The 22,668-nt window shown below is 39.1% G+C and overlaps 1 protein-coding gene across 1 annotated transcript in view; it reads left to right on the forward strand.

Moving 5' to 3' along the window:
- Nucleotides 1-6,264: 6,264 nt before the first annotated feature.
- GAP43 (growth associated protein 43) overlaps nt 6,265-22,668 on the forward strand; it is a 100,277-nt gene continuing 83,873 nt past the window's right edge. The window contains exon 1 of the mRNA XM_003825127.4: nt 6,265-9,342. Within this exon, the coding sequence (XP_003825175.2) occupies nt 9,313-9,342 (30 nt within the window). The 5' untranslated portion in view covers nt 6,265-9,312. The remainder of the gene's footprint in view (nt 9,343-22,668) is intronic.

Here is a 22,668-nt window from a genome sequence, read left to right on the forward strand (position 1 = left end):
AGCCATTATCCTCAGCAAACTGATGCAGAAACAGAAAACCAAACACTGCATGTTCTCACTTATAATTTGGAGCTGAATGATGAGAACACATGGAAACAGGGAGGAGAGCAACACACATTGGGGCCCGTCGGGAGAAGGGGAGTGGGAGGGAGAGCATCAGGATAAATAGCTAATGCATGCAGGGCTTAATACCTAGGTGATGGATTGATAGGTGCAGCAAACCACCATGGCACACCTTTACCTATGTAACAAACATGCACATGTATCCCAGAAGGTAAAATTAAATTAAATTAAAGAAAATAATACATTTATGTTTCTGAATGCTGTGATATTTGTGATAGATATCAATGTTTAGAAATATACAACTTGTGATTTATTTCCTTATTCTACGTAAGTATTCATTTCATACTTAACTCGTATTCTTTTTCTTAAAGAAGGGCCCCTCCAAATCATATACTCTTTAATCCCGATAAGGCCTATGTATATCCCTGCTGGAAACACCAACAAATTGGTGTTTAAATTGTTTAAATTTAAAACAAATTTAAAAAACAAATTTAAACCAATTTAAAAACTGAGACATGGTGCTTGCCATCCAGAAATGTGCATTTTAGGCAGGATATAAGCTTGTAAACAAACTGTCACTATACTGAAAGGCGAATAGAAAAGAGGTAAGAGGTATGCAAAAAGTTCTGTGGCTACTTCAATGACTAAGCCCAATGCTTTGATTTCAGCCTGTGATGTGTGTTGGTGGTGGAAGTTGGTGCAATTTAATGGAATTTTTCACCTTACCTGCTTAATGCACTAGTAAGCCACTGAGTTAGATTTGTTCACTCAATCGTAAACTTCCTCTGGAGCTGAGTGACAAGTTAAGTCTTAGCTTATGGGCTACATAGATGAAAATCTTCTCTTTCTGTGCCACCAGCACAGGGCTCCCTCACTAAGATTTCTTTGTTATGGAATATTGGCTATTCAGAAATTCAGGTGGCTTCCATGGTGTGCTGGAAGGAGGAACTCTGAAAGGACTTGAGACAAGTCTGGAAAGAGGGATGGAGATTTGGAGGGTCCCCTAAATCATCCAGATCTTGGCTTCAGAAATCTTGTCTGCCTACAGAAAGCAGGGTGAATCCTGGCAGTGATGCCATACTGAAATGCTATCAGCCTAATTAATATGGTGACATCATATCATAGAGGCAAGCCTCTCCTTGGAACCAGATGCAGCCATGTCTGCCTGGAAGCTTTTGGCAGGCTCTGCCTGGCATCCTCATCTCAGAACAACAATCCAGGTCCGGTCAGAAAATATTTGCTAAGTACCTGTTATGTGCCAGCCACCAGGCCAGGTGCTAGGAGTAAAAAGATGAATAAGAGAGGGCCCCTGCAAACAGAAAACTTACATCTGAGTGAGGACAGTAAATAATATTAGTGTGGCAAGTGCCACTAAAATACTGTATCCTGCGTGTTATGGGACCCAGAGGAGGTGAGCAAGTCTCTTCTGGGAGTTCAGAGAAGGCTGCTCAGGGAAGTTTACTTTTTGTCTGGTTACTGAGTTTTCAAGACTCATATGAAGTGGGTAAAGATTTCTAAGTATATGGAACAGAATGGCTTCAAGAATGGAAACAAGATGGGGTGTTCATTGAACGACTTCTTCCTTACATTATAAAGTGTAAAATGGGGAGAGGTAGAAGATACCGCCAGAACAGTATCAGGAGTCATTAATTTGAGCTTGAGCTTTGTTCTTCAGACCATTCTTTCTCGAAGTGTGATCCAAGGTCACTGTGCCAACCTTATCCCAAAACAATAACTATACACATTGCAGATTCTAAGCACTTCCTCCCATCTACCAAGTCCAATGATCTGTTAAAGAGGTACAGAGAATCTGCATTTTTAACAAGTTCCTCAGGCGGTTCTTTTGTGTGCTGAAAGTTTGAGACTGACTAATTATGGCACAGGGATCCACAGAGGGATTTTAGGAAGGGGAAGGGTGTTGTTTGATTTTCATTTTAGATAGATCCATCTGGGTGAAGTGTGGAAGGTAGAACTAAATGGTGGGTAAATACAAAAATAGCAAAACCAATTAGAATGTTATTGCAATAATCTTGGCCAGAAATGCTGAAGGCCTGCGTTAGAGGAATTGAAGAAGAAAGACTTAAAAAAGAATATTTCAGAGATAAAGATGGGCAGAACATTTAGGAGGAAATGAAAACTGGTTGGTTTTGGAGTGGTGGTTGTCATGGAGGAGGAGGTGATGCTGACTAGGGTGAATGATGAATCATGGGGCGCTCTACTAATACCGGGAATACAGTGAGAGGAACAAGCTGGCAGCCAAGAGGCCAAGTTGAGTTTTAGTTTGAGATTGGGGTATCTATGAGCCATCTGTGTGTATTCACAGCAAGTAGTTGAATACCTAGTTCTAAAGTTTCTATCTGAGAGAGATTTTATTTAATATTGTACTGCTGGGTGCCAAACCATGGAACAGGGCAAACATGAGGAATCCACATTTAGGGTGGTTTGGTGCTAACAGACCTTGAGAAATGTGTCCCAAACCAAGGTCATCTGAGCCCTGAATGCTGCTAAAAAGTATTTAAAAGTCCACAGGAGTATTGAAGATTTCCCAGTACATTCTTAGATATAATTATTGTTTCAGCTTGATTTGTATAGAGCAAGGATCTAATTTTGTGATTTCTGCTGCTGTTGCTTCTTCACCTGGTAGACACACATGAGGCATCTTCTACTGTAGAAAATGCCCCACTATAACCGAGAAGGTGTGGAAACCAAGTGCTGTAAGAATCTCACCACTGAAAAGTAAAGATTTTAATTTGGAGTTTTCTTTGTTTTGTTTTTTGTTTTGTTACTTTTTAGCTAAGAGGATGTTAGTTTAACGTCAGTGCACCTCCATGTTGTCCTACCTCAAATCTTGGATCTTGATGATATATTGTTTTCGGACCAGCTATTGTTATGGTTTTTGAATTTCAGTATTTCCATTCAGGATGATTAAAATTAACATCTTGAGACAGCACAATGTAGAACGTTCCCTTCCTCTGGAAAGAGATGTTTCATTCCTTGAATAGTTCTCACTATGGATACTTAAAAAATCACACCTGGTTTACTTACTTATGCAGGTATTTAAATAATGACAAATCAATTGAATTTATAAATGACATTTTAAGAGGATAAAGGCAAGGAACTTTCTCAAGCATTTTTTAGGCTATTGTTACCTCTAGTTTACCCCCTTGATGGCTTCTTTTCTTGATCTTGTCTTTAAGTTCCTGAAACCTGAACATTTCTCAAAGTTTATTCTTTGGTCCTCTGATTTCTATAGCACACTGTAGCTCACAAAATGAATTCCCTTTGATGGCTCCAACAATGACCCATAGAAAGACAATTCTGACTCTTGTTTCTTACCATCTGATCCTGTATTGCTCTTGAACATGTCAATGCTTTCATAAAATGAACACTTTCAAGCTTGACTCATCACCTTTCTCACAAAACCAGGTCCATTTCTGACTTTTATAATTCTCATTTTCCAGGCTGTCTAGGTTCAATCTCTGTACAACTTTTGGTTCTTCCATTCTTCTCTTCCTCCTAGATATTCTCCTGTGAGATAAAAGAAACAAACTATGTAAAGCACAAAATATGTGGTATATGGAACATATTAGGTACTTAACAGGTGACAGTTCACTTTTTCTTCCATGATTCCTCCCAGATATATGTTTCTCTCACAGGACCCCAGTATATCTTTCTCACCATTTCATACTACACAATGTTACCACAGGCATTCTTTAAAATGTCCCCATCCACAAATCTTAGGTCTAATCCCTTGTAGTGGGGTAACTTGCGTCTCCCAAAAAGCTATGTCCAAGTCCTAATTCCTGGTACCACTGAATGTGAACTTTCTTGGAAAAAAAGTCTTTGCAGGTGTAATTTGTAATGAAGTTGAGGATCTCAAGATGAGATCATCTTGGATTTAGGGAGGGCCCTAAATTTGATGACAGATGTCTTTCTAAGAAAGAGAAAGATGGGGCCGGGCACAGTGGTTCATGCCTGTAATCCAAGCACTTTGAGAGGCTGAAGTGGGTGGGTCATCTGAGGTCAGGAGTTTGAGACCAGCCTGGCCAAGATGGCAAAACTAGTCCTCTACTAAAAATACAAAAATTAGCCAGCCGTGGTGGCACATGCCTGTAGTGTCAGCTACTCAGGAGGCTGGGGCAAGAAAATCACTTGAACCTGGGAGGCAGAAGTTGCAGTGAGCCAAGACCCCGCCATTGCACTCCAGCCCAAGTGACAGAGCAAGACTGCCTCAAAAAAAAAAAAAAAAAAAAAAAAGAATGAAGAAAAGGGAAAGACACAGGGACACAGAATGGGGAAGGTCTTATGAAGACGAAGGCGGAGATTAGAGTGATGCTTCTTCAAAACAAGCAACACCAAAGATTGACCACAGCCACCAGAAACTAAAAGAAAGATCTGGAATGTATCCTCCCTCAGAGCCTCCAGAGGGAACAAAACCCTGCTAACTGATTTCAGACTTCAGGTTTTCAGAAATGTGAGAAAGTAATATTCTGTTGTTTTAAGCTACCAAATTTGTTACAGCAGGCCTAGGAAACTAATATATCCCCTTAGCCTGATCTTGAAGATCCCTCTTAATCTGGCTTTAACCTACGTTTTCAACATTGTCTCTTACCAGTATCCTTTACAACTTCCCCCACTTCTGTATCCTGCCAGTCCCTTGATCATGCAGTGATTATTTGTGCATTTTGTCTTTTCTAATGTGATCCCTTTCCCTTTTTTAAAACTCCTATGTCTTCTCTATTCATTCTAATCCTAACCCTGAAACGAAAAGCCCATCTTAGTCTACAGTGGTTTATTTCCTATTTTGAATTCTTATCAAACACATTTGACATTGAATCATATTTTGTGCACACAGTGTTTGCTTTGCTTTTCATGTACGTGTGACTCCTTGAGGGAAGGATGATTTTTGCAACATAGAAACTATAGATTAAGTGAATGAAAACAGCAAGTATGGACAGAGAAAGCAGGTGTTTGGGTTGAATTATGTCCCCCTTATTTGCAAATTCATATGTTGGAACCTAACTCCCAGTACCTTAAGATGTGACTGTATTTGGAGATCTTTAATGTGACCCTTTACAGAGAAAATTAAGGTGAAATGAGGCCATAGGTGTGGGCCCTAATCCAATTTGATTGGTGTCCTTATGAAGGGGAGCTTACGATACACAGGGACAGAGAGCAGAGGTGCACATGCACACAGGGGGGCAACCATGCCATGTGCAGGGGCAGCAGAGGGCGGCCAGCTGCAAGTGCAGGAAAGAGGTTTGGAAAGGACCTTCCTTTAGGACTCTCAGAGGAAACCAACTCAGCCAGCAGCCTGATCTTGGACTTCCAGACTTCAGAACTGTGAGAAATTACATTTCTCTTTTTTAGGCCACCCAGTCTGTGCTATTTTGTTACGGCAATGCTGGAAAACTAATGCAGCAAGTAAAAGGCTTAGATTAAGCACTGAAAAAATAAGAGAAGAGGCCAAGGTGAGAGGATTGCTTGAAGCCAGCAGTTTGAGACCAGTCTAGGCAACATGATGAGACCTTGTCTCTACAAAAATAAAAAAATAAAAAAAAATTAGCCAGGAGTGGTGACATGTACTTGTAGTTCACAGAAGGCTTGTGTACTCAGAAGGCTGAGGTAGAAGATTGCTTGAGCCTAGGATTTCAAGGTTGTAGTGAGCTATGTTTGCACCACTGCACTCCAGCCTGGGTGACAAAGAGAAAACCTGTCTCGGAATAAAATAGAATAAAATAAAATATAAAATAAAATTTAAAAAAGGGAGAAATAAGACTAACATCTTTTCTACCTGAATTGATGACATTATCTTCTCTCAAGTACCAGCCATAATCTTAAAATGGTAGACTATTTTACAGAGCCCTTAGTAAAGGCCAGTGACTTTTGGTTTTATTATACAAGCAGTATCACTTTAGTATAAAGTTCAAAGAGATCTGAGTGTGGAACTGGGATCTGGCCTCCACCACTCTTCATCTTTTTCTAGAATGTTATTATTATCTAACCTATAGTCAAGAAGTTAATTGATAGTATTATGAGTTAATTTGCTAATCTAAAATTGTAAAAGGGTTAGCCATGGGGCTTAAGCCTATGCATTGTCTAGGATTAGTTATAAAGTACAAGGATTAGTGGGTCTATTTTGTATTTGCTTGGCAAAAATCGGGACACCGGTTATTTTATTTTTTATATATTTTTTGCAAAGCTCATATCAGTTTGTGCTTTTCTCTCCCTTATTCTTTTGCCATCCATAACCACCATTGCTTAGAGAAAAAGATGCATTAGAATTGATTCCATGTTATTCAAATTAAATTTGGAATCTTAGGCTCCCAAATTGGGAGGTAATTTTTAAAGATTCATTGACAGAATGTAGTATGTCCAGAGGAAGGCATCCAAAATGGTGAGGACCTTACACACTGAGACACCTGAGGGTAGTTGAAGGAGCAGACATCTCGTCAGAAATACATAGAGGGCTCTCTATTGCATGAAGATATCAGCTTATTCTCCATGGCTCTTGAAGTAAGAGTTGGGCCTAAAAGATGGATCTTGCTGATTTCATTTCAACATTGAATGCTGATTTCATTTCAACATTAAAACTTCCACTATGTAGTTTAATCTCTTAAGGACTAGAAGTAATGAAGAGTAGAGGCCTATTAAGTGGTGATTGATGTAGCCTAGTTGTTAAGAGACATAGAGTCCTAGCTTTACTACTTCTTAGTTCTGTGACTTAGTCAAGGCACTTAACTTCCCTTAGCTTTAGCATCCCCATCAAAATGGGATTACTACTTGTGCCTACCTCATTTTGAGTATTAGATAAAATAATGCATGTAAACTGATGAGGAAGCTGATTCTGAGCTGGGTGGTTTCACATATTTAGTCACAAAGTTCATCAATGCTTGTGCCCAGTTTTAAGCCCTAGCTTGTTTAACTTCATTATGCCACTTTGTTTCCAAGGTTCCTTCCCATAAATAAAGGGGGAAAAATATAAATGGGATGGCTGAGGTGAGTACATCGAAAGGGAAAGGAATTAGTCCCACTCTTTAAGTTTGGCCACATAGTTAATGAAATGGTCTTATCAATGGAGTTATCCTGTTTAAACACCAAAAGGTGCAATTTCTTCTCCATCATCCCCAATCCCCACATTCTCGCCTCCTCCCTTCATTGCTCTTTAGCCACTAGCAGGCTAGGTAGGGTGTTCCTAATCTGCAACTGGAATGTTTCTGGTAGGAGCCATTTCTCACCCACTCTTTGTCCTCTTTTATCACTTAAAATCACGGAAGGCTGTTCTGAAAGCGGCTGGGCTTTCAAAATTGGGCTCCTTGTAACATTAAAAAATTATTAAACTCAGAAACTAATTCTGTTTTTTAATCATAAATATGAAAACTAGGAAGCAAACTGAGAAGAATGAAAGACCAAATCAGCGGATCTGAAGCAGGCCACTCTCAGGAAGACTCCTGAGGAATAATTAAGGCTAATTTTAAGTATCACCTCCTGGGTGTCATCATCACCATCGTTCCCAGGTACCTGTCTGAGATAGTCCATTTTGAAATAGATATACCTTAAATTATGTTAAAATGTACTAAGCACTTATTGAGCTCAGTGATCCTGAAATATGCCTAATAATAAGCTGCCTAGTTGCCACTTATTAACTAGGTTTATGTCTAGGAGGTCTAGGAGGGACTATGAAGAATATGAGCTGTTTAATTAGGGGTACTTGTCATCACTAATGAACAACAAGAAATAGTTTGAAAACTTCTTTGAGATATTCACTTGCAAATGTCACCCGAATTTCAGAAAAGTACAGTCTCTGGAGTAAAGCTATTATACACTCAGAAAGACTGTTGTGCTTTGCATGCGTTATATCATTTAGTCCTCAAAACATGTTGTCAAGATTGGCATTATTATCTCCATTTTAAAGATGAGAAAATTAGGTGCAAAGAGCTTCAGTAACACACTCAAACTCATTCAACAATAAATAACTAAAAATTGTGCTATACACACTATAAGAGTCACATGTTCCTCCCCCAAAATTATGAAAGGCCATAGAAGGAATTCAAGAAGTAGGCTTCATGACTTATCGTTTCTTCTCATCTCAGATGAATTCACTTTAATCTATCATGCCCAAATTGTAAAATATCATTTTGATCACCATCAATATTACACAGACCTGTTTGAATGTGCTCAGCTTTTTCAGTAAAATTAGAAGAAACCACAATTTACAAACAGGTATATGTGCATTAAGGAAAAAACAAAAAACTACCATGTGATTTTAGATATGGATGCCAATTCTTAAACATTGTTTATTATTTCTGAGCTCAAGTGCTTAGAATGTTTAAAATGCAATATATTTATGTGGATTTTTTCCAGGATATTGGAACATATATAAAATATGCTTGTGCATGTCTAAGCTTTGTATTTATTTCAGGTTATATGTATACTGAGAAGAATATATAAACAGTGTATGATATTTACATGTTATTTCATTTTTTGAGGGAAATTAACCTCCACAATTATTAACTATGCATAAAATGTAATGGCAGATATGACTTATATTGTATAGGACTGACTACAATTCCTCTTTAGAAATAGCTGTTCTTTGCTTTTATAATACTAGGAAAAGAGGAAAAGAGTTCTTAAAGAAATACAAGGATTCCTCAAGCCCCTCTTCCCTAAAACATGCTCTATCATATCTCCTGGATTGACTGGAATATCCTTCTCTGCCCCCACCCCATCACCCTCTCAATGCAGTGGAAAAGTCGGTGGGTAATTGGGTCCAGATTGGAGGTGTTTAAATATTCATGAGGCTGGCAGGGGACTGGGAGGGGGCGACTGTCTAGAATGGGGGTAGGAGCTGGGGGAAGTGATTAGTCACTGAAGGCTAGCGAACAATTCCGAGAAAGAGACGGAGAGAGAGGGAAGAAAAAGACAGATAGATAGATATTGGGGGGAAGGAGAAAAAAGGAGAGGAGAGGGAAGAGAGGACAGCGGAGAGAGAGCACCAGAGAGAGAGAGAGAGAGCGCGCGCTAGAGAGAGGGAGCGAGCATGTGCGATGAGCAATAGCTGTGGACCTTACAGTTGCTGCTAACTGCCCTGGTGTGTGTGAGGGAGAGAGAGGGAGGGAGGGAGAGAGAGCGCGCTAGCGCGAGAGAGCGAGTGAGCAAGCGAGCAGAAAAGAGGTGGAGAGGGGGGGAATAAGAAAGAGAGAGAAGGAAAGGAGAGAAGGCAGGAAGAAGGCAAGGGACGAGACAACCATGCTGTGCTGTATGAGAAGAACCAAACAGGTAGAGCTAAAGATTTTTTACTTCTTGCTGTTGTGAAATAACCAGAGTACAGTATTTCCCCGTAAAGGCTAACAATTTTTTTACTGCTTCTGCTCTGGCCATGGTGCTCGCGCTTCCTTAGCATATGGTAACTGATGGTTGCATCCCAGCTTTTATTCTTTTCTGTCTTTCATGCTCTGGTTTTGGAATGCTGCTACTAATTAGGTTGAGGGTAGAAAAAACATGCCTGTTTGGCTAGAAATAATTTTTTTTTTCTTATTAGTGAATGCTCAGCATTTGAGGTCTCTGGTCTTGAGGGTGTGGACGTAGAAAGGGGTGTGGGGGAGATGATGTGGGCTCTACCTACAAGATGGGGAGGCATTTCTTTATATTATTTGCAAAAAGCAGGGTTGAGGAAATAATATTCAGAACTGAGTATTGCCTCTCTGTCATACAATTTTCTCACATGTGCTGCGGAAGATGCCTTATTTCGTGCATGCATGAGCTTCGAAGGGGCGCAGGTATTTATGGAAAAACGTGCAGGTCTTATTTATTTAGTATTTATTTTTCAATGAATGAATGAAACTGTGATTTGATAGATTTTTTTTTTTTTAAGAGAAGCTAAGACAACTGGGGCTGGGGGAGAAATTGGCCATGCAGAAGGGGAAAATCCCCTTCCTAAGATCAGCAGCCGATTGTGCACCAGCTGGTCGGAGAAGAGGGTGGACCACGCCCCTAGGAGCTCCGATGGGATGGGAAAGACAGCCGGGTATTACCTGTTGGAAACCAGGTCTTTTCTCTTCTCCCCTTCCCTTGCTTCTTTCCTGGGATTGTCAGTGACCAGAGACAGGCTAACATCCTGGATAATAAGTATGGTGACTCATTTTCATCAGGAAGAGGGACACATCCAAGATTAGCAAGAATCAGAGCCCCTCCTTCCCTCCCCCACTGCCCAGGTTTTACAGCCATTTCCAATTGCTCGCTTATTTCTTGAAAGACATTTTAGAAACTTGATTGGGGTGAGAGTGGGAAGGAATGACGAGTGTGGTATTCCGCAGCAACCGACCATGCCATGGCAGTCTCCAAAAGAAGCTTTCAAACATTTGTTGGAATGCATTTGAGTGATTTTGCCGAAGGTTAAAGAGAAAAATGGGTGTGGGATACGGGTGAGTGTGTGCGTATGCTTGACTGTGGTGGGGGTGGGGGTGTGGTGGGGGCAATCTTGGTCAAAGAAGCCCTTCGCAGACTGATTGCCTTAGGGGTGGGGTGCAAGAGATGGAATTTGGGTATAATTTCCAGTGCAGGTATTGGAAATTGGGCAATTTGTAATACAGTCCCTGAATCCGAAGGGGGTGGAAGAGAGTGGAGAAGAAACAGCCTGCCAGCTTAGCACATTTAGCCAGCGCCCTGGAAGGAAGGGTGGGGAGTGAGGATGAAGGAGAAGGAGCAGGAAGAGGATGGGAGACTGAAGCAGAATGTCAGAGCAGTGGGAGTAGAGATTTGGCATAAATAAATAAATAAATAAGCAGACATCCTGGATTGTGTGGGGCTATTTGGGGGAAAAAGTCGGATAGTGGGGGATTGAGTTGGGGGCGGTATTTGCAGCATCTCCTGAAACTGCCCTATGGTTACAGAGATTGATGCTTCCATTGGCTCATTTTATCAAACCAGGGCATTTTCTCTCTGTGTCCTCCTTCATTTTAATATATAAATGTAATAAATACAGGTGTCTGGGTTAAGAACACTGTCAAAGAAAAGTCCTGAGGTTATTTCACTGGTGAGCTGGGGAAATAACATTTAGGAAGGTGGAGCACTAAGTAAGCCAAAGCCATCCACTTAAAAAGCTTTAATTTTGGAAAGAAAAATATTCAGGTTCATAATTTGTTCCCACCCTATGTGTACATATGCAAGTATACATGCATCTCCTTTAATAAAGGAAATCATGTATGATTTTTAGAAAAGGAATTAGGGCTAAAGGAATTCCCTTCCCAAAATGAAGACAGCTGCCTTCCCTGGGGCTCTATCTCACCAACAGCCCCAAGCATTCACTCTGATGTGCAAAGTGATGAAGCTGAAATTGTGTTTAGAGTTGTAGAAATTCGCATGTAAATGTATACAGCATCCACATACTTCATATGCTACAGTTGCTTGTGTAAGTGGTTTCCACATGCCTCCCTGTGTTTTAGCATCATTTATATACAAGAGAAAATTAAAGGTATAGAAATTGTCCTACTTTGCTCATGCATTTTATAAATGTGTACTTCTGTGTGAAATGGTCATGTCTCTTATATACCACTGTTGTGTATCATTCACATTAGCCAGTATTTAGGATACCATTCAATCAGACTAAAGGAAATGGTGTATTCAGGGCGTGGGCTCACACTACACTGACTGGCATTTATGTAGCATGAGTACTTAAGTCTCACGCAGGTTGCCTGCTTGTGGATGAAATTCTGTATCATTTATGACAAAATCCAGTGGTGCCCATCCTTCTGCTGGCATCTATTCATCATCATAGTACTTAACAGGGAATAAAACAAGGGCAAAAACCTGCAAAGGTCTAAGCTCTGCCACACCCATAAAATCCAGCAGAAACGTGGGAGGGGGGCTGAAGGGCTTGCACTTCCTTCCTCTTCCACTTGAGTGGCATAAAGAAGCAACCTTGGATTTCTAAGTTGGAATACATTGCCAGTGGGTGAGAAGAAAGCATAAATGATCTCTATTAGCCATTAGTTATCACTATAGATTATTATAGCAGGAAGAAGAGAATGAGAGTGGGGTAGAGATGAGAATATGGTAAAGGAGTGGGCAAAGGAGGAATAAAATAAAATAATCCCTAATATTGTATTGCCTTATGATTTTCAAATATCTTGGGGCTTACTTTAAATAGCTTAATTGCCATGTGTATTGCAGATGATTAAAAACTTGGCAAGGTGTGATTTATGTCTACAAAGCAAGAAAACTATGAGGTGTTTCTTTTGTTGAAAAATAATGACTTTAGTTTGTAATTGAAGTGTAAAGAATTTCATGCAAGCAAGTAGTCCCTCTACTCCCCAGCCCCCCATCCATGCCAATATCTGCTTTTTTCCTCATGCAACAAATAAATCTTATCTCTGAGAGTGTGATCTGTGGTTTAAAATTCCGACCTCTCTGCCTTTTCCTTGCAGTGTTGGGAAGGTGTGGAAGGATGCTGCCTTGCTGCTTGGTGCAGGCGATTCTTCCTAGTGATAAATTGGATTCCTCCCAAATCTCTCTGAGCCACACCCAGTGTCACTCAGGGACTTAGTGAATTAATTAAGCTGAGCCATTTTACTTAATATAATTGAAGCTTCTCGTTCTTTTTTTTTTTTAATAGTGATTTTCACCACAGGTTTCCAAATTTAAACAGAAAAAATATTTGAAGGGCATTTTCTTTCTTTTTTCTTTCTTTTTTTTTTTTTTTTTTGCCAAATTATCTGGACTTGCAGAGAACCTTAGAAAATTCATGGTGAGTCTAGAAAGTGTTCATTTCTGGTGACTCTATAATTCCTTCTAACCCATGCCAGGGCGCATACACAATGAGCCCTGATCTCTCCTGCTGACAGAGTCTGTGTAACTCTCTTCCCCACCCCCTCCCCTACCAACCCATGCTGAGGCAACTGGAATAAGAAAATGCAGAGTTAATTTTCTTTCTTGCTGAGCTGGCAAAACTACAGAAACCTCCTTTGATGTTTCAAGCTAAAGGGCAGTACTCCTGTTCACCGAGAGGGAGAGTGGCTTGGGGTCTCCTTTGCCTCTGTCATAGTGAAATTGCCAGTGTTATTCCTGGGGCTGAATTAATCCACAGACTTCAGACTTTTACCTGGCCCCATAAGGAAGGGTACTGGGGTTCTTTCAGGCAAGAATAGAGCATATATATTAACCAATCGTATTGATAAAGTAAGACAAGTCTTCCTCTATTAATAGTTCAAAGAATGCACATAACCAGGTCATCTCAAGAGAAGGTATAGCAGCATTTAACTATTCACTTCCCTATTAGTATTAATAAAGGCATTAGGGCAACCAAGCAGTGGCTGTTGCAAACCAAAGAAGTGATTTCATGCAGGAATTCTCCCTTTTCAATTTGTGAAGTGTGGTCAGGTGGCTTTTGTACCTTTGTAATTAAATCTTCATAAGATTTTCAGAAGTGTTGGGAAGAATATTATACTGTGAGTCCTTAGTGGAGGCCACTTACTGACTGTGAGCTTGAATAAACCACATCACCTTGGGTTTCAGTTTCCTTCTGTAGAATGAAGAGTAAAAACCAAAAACCAGACACAAATGAACACTTTGCTTACCTTAAGGATTTTTGTAGGGCTTAAACATACTTGATGTGAAAATAAAGATCAATATAAGAAATTTTTATTCTCCCCAAGTTTTGCAATTTGAGGCTTGTCTTAGAGGCCCCAGTTTTGCAGGATGATCTAGTGCCTGCTGTGTCTACCTTTCCCTGTTAGAGATGAGTTCCTTCTAGTCTTAGTTGAGCCTTCTGCTTGTGCTCTTGCTCCTCCCCCCGTGTTTTCCCCAGAGCCCCACTCCCTCATGCCCTGCTCTTTCTTGAGATTTCATCTTCTTGTGCTGCACTGGCTCCTTTCCTTATAGTTTATGAATATGCTTTTGCTTCATCTATCTTAAAAGATCCTCTCCTGACTCTATGTCCCCATCTCTATAGTTCTCTGTCTCACTCTCCCTTTAGAACAAAGTTCCAAGTACTCTCCACCCTCATTTTCTCCTCTTCTTCACTCCCCATTCACTATTCCATCTAGTTTAATTTGGCTTTGATTTTCATAATTTCACTGAAAAACATATTCTGAAAGGGTGTCACATCCAGTGACCCTTCATTTTACATCTTATTTGATGTCTCTTTGGCATTTTGTGTTGTTTTCAATCCCTGTTCCTGAAACTGTCCCCTTACTGGGTCTGCATGATATTAATAGCTCTCCTTATTCTCCCTCTCAGATAAGACCCTGCTCAGTCTCCTTATAGGCTTCTCTTGCTCTCTTCACCCACCTCCCCAAATCTATGATCTCCTGGATCATAATCTTCATTCATTCCACTCTTCTCATTTGACTCACTAATCCTAGGTGATCTCATCAGGTCATCCACGTCCAAATCTTTAGCCACCTGTGTGATTTCCAGATCTGTAGATCAGATGTCTGTTTTTAGCTTCTGATCCATAGTTATCTTGGTCTAAGTGCTTCATTTCAGAGACACTCAAGTTTGTTAGGTACAAAACCCAACTCAGTGTCTTCTGTTGTGTATCACACTTGATCTTCCTCACTACAATTACTGCTCTGATACTGTCCATCCAGCCTCAGAGCTCTAGGAACCTGAGAGTAATCCTGAATGTATTTTATTTCAACTCCCATATCCAGTTTCTAAATCCTTTGATTCCTTGATTCTTGTTTAAAAGATTGAATAAATCCTCTGCTTTTCTACCCTGTTTATATAAATAACCTGGCACAGACTTTTCATGACTACTCATCTGGACAAAAGCAGTAACTTTCTATGTGGAGTTCTACCACCACATTGTTCTTTAGTTTACCTTGCAAATAACACCACAGCTATCTTTACAAAATGCAAATCGGGTTTTGTTATTTTCTTTGTTAAAATATAAACTCTTCAGCATCAATGACACAATCTAGTTTTGCCTGCTTTTCTAGTGCCAAATTCCAACAGCCCCCCCGCTCTTTTTTTTTTTACCTGATGACACCATGCCAAGATTTCAGGCCTTGCTTGGTGCCTTCGCTTGTACTCCAGTCTCTGCCCACGTTACCCTTCCCTCTCAGCCTGAAATATTCCCACTTTCCCTGCAAGAGTTAGCTCTTTGAAGCCATTCTTAACCTTCCTAATTAAGTTTTCTTCTACCTTCTTTTTGCCCATGCTGTATTTTGTACTATCTCTATTATCACTTATTGCACTATTTGACATTTATTTTTTCACATTCTGGTGTCTACACTGTGAGCTTCTTGGGGAAAAGGATGAAAACATAATTCTTGTTTTATCTCTACCATAATACTTGGTACATAAAATAACTCATGTTAACCATGAATAATCTGTTTGCTAAATAAATATGGAACCAGGTTTATAGTCTTTTCACAGGCTGTAGCATATCTAAATGGATAGAATCACTAGGAGATTTTTAAAAAAATGTCTTGGCATGAAATTTTAAAGTGGAACTGATCATCAGTGATTCTTGTTATTCACTTATAGACATGACAGCCATCAGTTTTTAATAAAAGCAGCCACAAAATGAACCCATTTATAGACTGTATTTCTCTGAACTCTCATAGCTGGCACTATCTCCCCTCCATGTCCTCCTCGTCCAACAACCAACATTACAGCCCCACCCTCTCTGGTTACTACAACTCTGGATCTTCACGTGCCCTTCCTTTGAGGCTCCAAGTACTTGCACTCACTGCTTTGCTTCACAATGATTACAAATAGACCGTAAATCAATCTGTGTGATCCATGAAATAAATCAACTAAGAGTAGCAATATTTTTTTCTTTAAATGCATGTAGTGCTGGCCTGTGCTTAGGTGTGTGTGCTCAAAAATTAATTTTACCTTCATTTGGATTTCTTTTCTTCCCTCTGAAGTATCCACATAATAATATTTCACAAAGAGAAATCATGATTGGAGGTATAGGGAGGGTGAATGGTAAGTAGTCCCTCAAATGACTGTTAAAGGAATGTTAGTGCCAGATGAATTGGATTTTTCTTAGGTTTAAATAGACTGAAGGGACTTGGGTTCTGAAGTAGGCCTATTGTGCCCAGCATGGAACAAATTGCAACAACTGTTTTCCATGAAAACACTCTTGCCAGACGCTAAGTAGTGTATTTTCTCTGACTGAATTGGCATGTCCTTGAGAACAGCAGAAAGACTAAATAATTTGTAAGTGAAGTTTGTCTTCAACTGGTAAGGTTCAGTAGTATTTGTCAATTGCCATACCCTCACTTGATATCTTGCTTACTGCTCCCAATCTCTTTGGCATTGAGTTTTTCTATTATTTTCTCCTCCTGTCAGACCCAGGTAGAGTTTTTCTGATTAAGTAATACCAGTTCATGTTAGTGTTTAGTGGGTGAGGCTATGGAAGGAGAACTTTAAGAAAAAGTGTGTTTCTTCAAACTTTCTAAAAAGTATTTATAGACAAAACAGGTATTTGAAGCTATGTCTGGCACATCTTAGATTCTCAATAAATATTTGTTGAAGTAATAAATGTAGGAAGGGAGGGAGCATCATGATGGGTCATTAGGGGAGATGTTCTGGGACAGATGACCATTTCTGATTACTTATTCAGCGTGGGCTTTGTGTAAATGCAAGCTCAGCTCTATTGGTCCCCCTCACAAGGTGGATGTAGTCAAAGTTCAATTCCCTCTCCTGTCTGCTTAGATCAGAGAGACACACTTGCAGTCATTTCATTCAGGTTTAGCATGGGAATGTGATCTTCCAGATTTCCTATCCTTAATTATTTACAGATCTTATTTTCTTAGATGTTGTTTGTTTAATGTCCTGTTTCATGTCTTTGTAGTGGAATAAATCCTTTCCCTGGGTTCTAGACCTGGTTCTGCCAATTGCTTGTCATGTGATGTTGGGTAAGTAATTTAACCTTTCTGAGCCTAGTCTATTCATCTGTGTAGTGGGTACATAAAAAGAACCTCCAAATCCTGTCTTACCTTTTCTTTTTTAAATTAGGTTGGTGTGAGTCTCAAATAAAGAGATAACAATAAAAGTGTTTTGCAAACAATGTGTTTTTGAAATGTAAGTATTATTAATTAAGGAATTTCATAGATCGAGCACTAAAGTATTCATGGCTGTAAGCAAACAAGAAGTACTCTTGCTCTCTGTATAGAATACACACATTCCCCATTTCCACCTGATTCCCATACTCTACAGAGTAAATTTTTTGTTTGTTTGTTTTTTGAGATGGAGTCTTGCTGTCATCCAGACTGGAGTGCAGTGGTGTGATCTCGACTCACTGCAACCTCCGCCTCCCAGGTTCAAGCAATTCTCCTGTCTCAGCCTCTCAAGTAGCTGGGACTACAGTTGCATGCCACCACGCCTGGCTCACTTTTGAATTTTTAGTAGAGACAAGGTTTCACCATGTTGCCCAGGCTGGTCTTGAACTGCTGAGCTCAAGTGATCCACCCACCTCGGCCTCTCAAAGTGTTGGGATTACAGGCATGAGCCGGGCACGGCTCAGAGTAAATATTAACCATGCTAATGGATGGGAACATAGTATCTGTTTATTATTTCCTTTGAAAACTTTAGTGACAGAATTTAGATAAGCCAATATTCAAAGTGTTATAAGACCCAAGGATCACTTCAAATGCATTAGAAATACCCACTGTTTTTCTTTTTATCTTTTTCTGTTTTAGTCTTTTCCTCACATTTAGATCTCTTTTCTTCTCCATTTGCTAAGTTTGCTGCCTCCCCCTCTATACCCACCCCCACTTCACCTCCAAACTGGGTTCTCAGCACTAAGATGGCCAGGCATGCTGTGCTCACATCCATCACATGAGGGCCCAGTCAGGCAGAAGAGTGGAGAGAAAATGCAGGGCTGATTGGGAGACTGAAAATGTAGATACAGTTTGGTTGGGGGAAGCACATTTCAAAGATGATCACTTGATCACCATTTCCACAACTTGACTTCAGGGCTCCTCAATACAACAGGAATAAACCTTGATTAGAGAGGTGATATGTAATCCTAAACCTTTCCAAACTCAACTCTAAATGCCATAATCTTTTGAGCCCTCAAGATCTCCACAAAGGACATTATAGTTCTTCTGTGTCCCTGGGTATGACTGGGATAAATTACCACTTTAAAACAACAAAATTTAACAGATTCTCCTATAAGCACAGAATTCTACAAACCAAAGAAACTGAGTTTTTAAACATATGGATAACATTTAGAAATACTTTAAAGTATAATAACTGGATCAAATTAGTCTAAGAAATCCTATTTTTCCTAGAAGCAAAAAGTTTAGCATAAAAAAATTAGTATTGTACATATTTTGCCAAAATACTTTTATACAAAGGGCTCATGTAGACTGCAATAGAAAGGCGTGTTAACTAGAAATTTGAAAATAAACTGGTGTCCAGAAGGAAATAATGATTTCTTTAATTATATTTATATTTGGTTAATGGTATCACCTTTAATCTTTCACTCTAGCCACATCCCTTTCTCCCTGTTTCTTTCTTCTTCTGCCTCAGAACACACTACTTCTATTATATATGGGTTTTTTGATTGGGAACAAGTATCCAAAACCAACTTTAAGAGTCTATAAAAGGAATTTATTGGAAAAAAAAAAGTAGCGATCATATGAAATTAGTAACTTGAACAACGAAGCCTGTGGGAACCAGGGTAGAATTTCAATAACAGGAATTCATAAACTCTTTCTGGGGCCCTGCATCAAAAAAGACTCAGTTATTAATAATCCCAGCTACAATTCAAATTTTAAATGATGAGAGAGAAAGAGAGAGATAAGAGAGAGACAGACAAAGGGAGAGAGAGACAGAGGGAGAGAGACAGAGAGAGAGAGAATGAGGATGAATGAATTTTATTGGTCCTGCTTGGGTCACCTAGCAACTGCCACAGGGCCAATATCTCTGACTGGAAAAAGGGCTGGGTGACATAGGTTAGAGACAATTTTGGTAAGCCCACACTTGTAAATCTAGTGAGAGGGTAAGTTGGTTGAGAATTAGTCTCCTGCATATATACCTATATGTCCACATAGTCCACATGTGGGTTAGCTACCCGAGTCAGGAGGAACTTATCTCAAGTGTGGTGGACTATTCATTTTTCCTTTTGGTTATTTTCAATTTGGTCTGTATTACATATTATTGGTAGGGTTATTATCACTGATGGCTCTAAAAGGAAGTAGTAACCACACAGATAACTGAACCTATGAGCTTATACACCTAAAAAAGAAAGGTCAGAGCAAATCTCCGTACCAGTTTCAGTGTGGAGATGACAGACACTGAGTTTTCACCATCCTCCTGAGGCTTACCTCTGGCAGGTGCCACCTGTCTAGGAGGACATACTAGCTACCATATATTCTTGCTAATTTGGAATGGTGTAGCTTTGTTCTAACATCTCTTTTTCAGGTTGTAAGATCTAGTTCCTGCAAAAAGATTGGACAATAATGGGTGTAAAACAGCTCAATTGGATTTATATTACAGAAATGCTACTCCTTGACATTAGTCATCTCATTTTGAATGTTCTTGAATTAATTCCAGCAATAATAACCACATTTATCTATTTTTAGCAAATTGGCACTTTGTAAAATATTTGCTCTAAATGTAGAATATTGGTAATTAGCCTTACATCCATTATTTATAATTCCAGTTCCAATAACTATTCAAAAATGTTATTTTTAAATGAAAGTTGGGAAGACCCTAATATCCTTTCATTAATGACTAGATAAAAGAGCTAGATGAGGCAAAGAAAAAAAATAAACAAAATGATCTCCAAAGGTTAAGCAAACTCAGAAATCGGTTGCTTTTATTAAGTGGCTGCAGAACTTCTTAGTCAGCATAACTAGGCTTGACTGGAACCTGTGAGGATGCATATCCTCTTCCTATTCTTACTTTGCTTTGATTCCGGAACCAATTTATCTGCTTGGAATATAAGCTGAGAATTAAATTCCTCTTAATGGCCAAACTAGTTCCTATAACAGCTGTTTCCAAGGGATTTATTCTACAGGTCTACACAAATTTTAATAGAGGCAATTGTCTCATTATTTACCTAAAAAGGAAAGAAAGAAAAAAATTGACTGGATAGGGTGGCTCATGCTTGTAATCCCAGAAATTCGGGAGGCTGAGGCTGGAAGATTACTCAGGAGTTCGAGACCAGCCTGGGAAACATAGTGAGACCTTGTTTCTACAAAAAATAAAAAAATTAGCTGGGTGTGGTGGTACATACCTGTAGTCCCAACTACTCTGAAGGCTGATGAGGAAGGATCTCTTCAGCCTAGGAGGTGTAGGCTGCAGTGAGCTGTGATCACACCACTGCACTCCAGCCTGGGTGACAGAGCGAGACTCTGTCTCAAAATAAATAAATAAATAAATAATAAAAATTCCCCAGTTTCTAAATAATTAACTTGCAGTTAGATTTATATGTCCATGTTGTACTGAGGGTAGCCCACTTTGGTTGTCCAGACTCTTACTAACATTCCAGTGGGGAAAGGAATAAGCATTGAGTTATATTTTGCATGGACATTGCATTTTGGTCTTTAAATCAATTTTAAAAAGTATTATTTTATTTGAGAGATGGGAAGGAATAAGAGACTTCATAAGGGAGAATGATATTGTCTTACTTAAAAAACACCAATTCTTTCTTTAGTAAAATCCAAACTGGGAGTTTGATCTATTCAAATGTCATTTTTTTCCTGAAATGCAACATCTGCAATATTTCCTTAACTCTCAAGGACTTGTTTATCCTAACGAAAGAGAAGGAAATTGTTTTCTCTATCACCTGGGAAAGTTACTCTGGAGAACTCAGGTTGGTATTAAATATTCATTTGAAAAAGTCTTTCACGATAATCCTCTTAATTCAGTGTGCCTCAGGGCTTTGATTGCCTTTGGTTGAAAGACACAAGGTGGTAGCTTTTTGATAACTCAGCCAGATTTGTGCATCCATAATGATGGACAATTAACTGGAGAACTGTATAGAAAACCTAAGGACAAGAGTTCCTTGCTTACACATTCTTTCTTCCATCTTAAACTTTGTACCTTACACCTCTTGAGTGAAACCAGTATGGAGGAGGAAATGAGGATTTCTATAATTGAAAAGGGAGAAGGAGACTAGAGTTATAAAATAAAATTACTCAGTTTGGAATTGGGCCATAACCTTCTAGTAAAAACTGTCATGGGATCGTTAATGACCACAGATGGCTCAGACCTCACTTCTGAACATCATCTGGAAAACACAATAAGCCCAAGAGAAACAGTATTCAGAAAAGAATCCAAGAAGTACTCTGCAGGACTAGGTATGAAAAGAAAAAAAAAAATAAGTGTGAGCACTAGTATGCTTAAATATGCATAACCAAACTTAGGACTCAATTCAGTTTCTATCTTCACTTAGTGGAACGAAACTATTGATTCTTAGCTAAAAAGAGAACTGCCAATTTTGCTGTCATGGTTGTTGCCATATCTTATGCTAGACCAAATCTTTCAGCAATGAACGGTTTTCCTGCAAGCTTCTACCGTTCTCCAGCATTATCATTCCCGTGTCATTAGAAACTGATTGGTTTGTGTACATACTTAAGTCTATTTTATTAATCATATCTTACCAAAATTGTTACTTTTGCTCAACTTGGATATATAGTAAAACTCCATCTGTAAAGAATCAAACCATGAGAACCATAAGAATACCAATAGGAAAATTAACTTTCCATTATTCAAGGTCTCCAAATATTAAAAATATTATTTTTCCTTTTACTCTTTGTGGTTCCCTCAAAAAGTGTCATGTTGAACTAACTATCTTCTTTGCAAATTAGACTTTCTACTCTCCTACTCTTAACAATATCTTTTAGAGATCCCAGCACATTCTCAGTTTCCCAGCTCATAACAGAAATAATTGATTACTCTCCTTCTGTTATAAAAGTCATACTATCAGTTACCAAATTCTTTTTGTAATATATTTCACATATGCTCTTTTCATCTTCTGCCAGTCTTTCTTAACCAGCATTCCAGAAGAGAGCCAAACCCAACCCTTAAAGCCCTAAGGCCCTAATGTCCATATGTATGTAATGAGTTAATCCCTCTCTTGTGCATCTAGATGGGTACCAGTTATATACCATCCTTGGAAGAAGAGAAAATAGTCACTCATTTTCATGTTCTGTGGTTCAGATGAGAAACTCCAGGTGAAAAAAGGCTGGACAGTTACCAAAATTCTCTACATATTGCCTGCTGGCTAATCTTACGTTTAATCCCCCCTTTCCCCAAATTTCAATGGTTTCTCTTTGTTTACAAGGTTAATTCTAATTTATTTACTTACGGTTGTGTTTCAAGGCTCCTTAGGATCTATTACCAATTTCCTATTCTTGTCTTATCTCCTAGTGGCTCTGGCATTGACTAGGCTTGTGAATTTAAATAAATTTAGTCTCTCTCAGTTGTCATTTCCTTTTACGTAAAACGAAAGTATTGAATGAAATCATCTCTAAGGCTTTCCAACTTTTAACAAACATGTTCTATAGCAAAATGCCTCTTTTACTTGGATATTCTGTCCCACCCAGACTTAGTATAAATTTAAGTATTAATTTTCCTATAATTTTGTTCATTGTTACTGCCACTACTTGAAAAGTCCCCTTTTGGGCCTAGCTCAAT

The sequence above is a fragment of the Pan paniscus genome, chromosome 2, assembly GCF_029289425.2.
Source record: "Pan paniscus chromosome 2, NHGRI_mPanPan1-v2.0_pri, whole genome shotgun sequence".
NCBI lineage: Eukaryota > Metazoa > Chordata > Mammalia > Primates > Hominidae > Pan > Pan paniscus.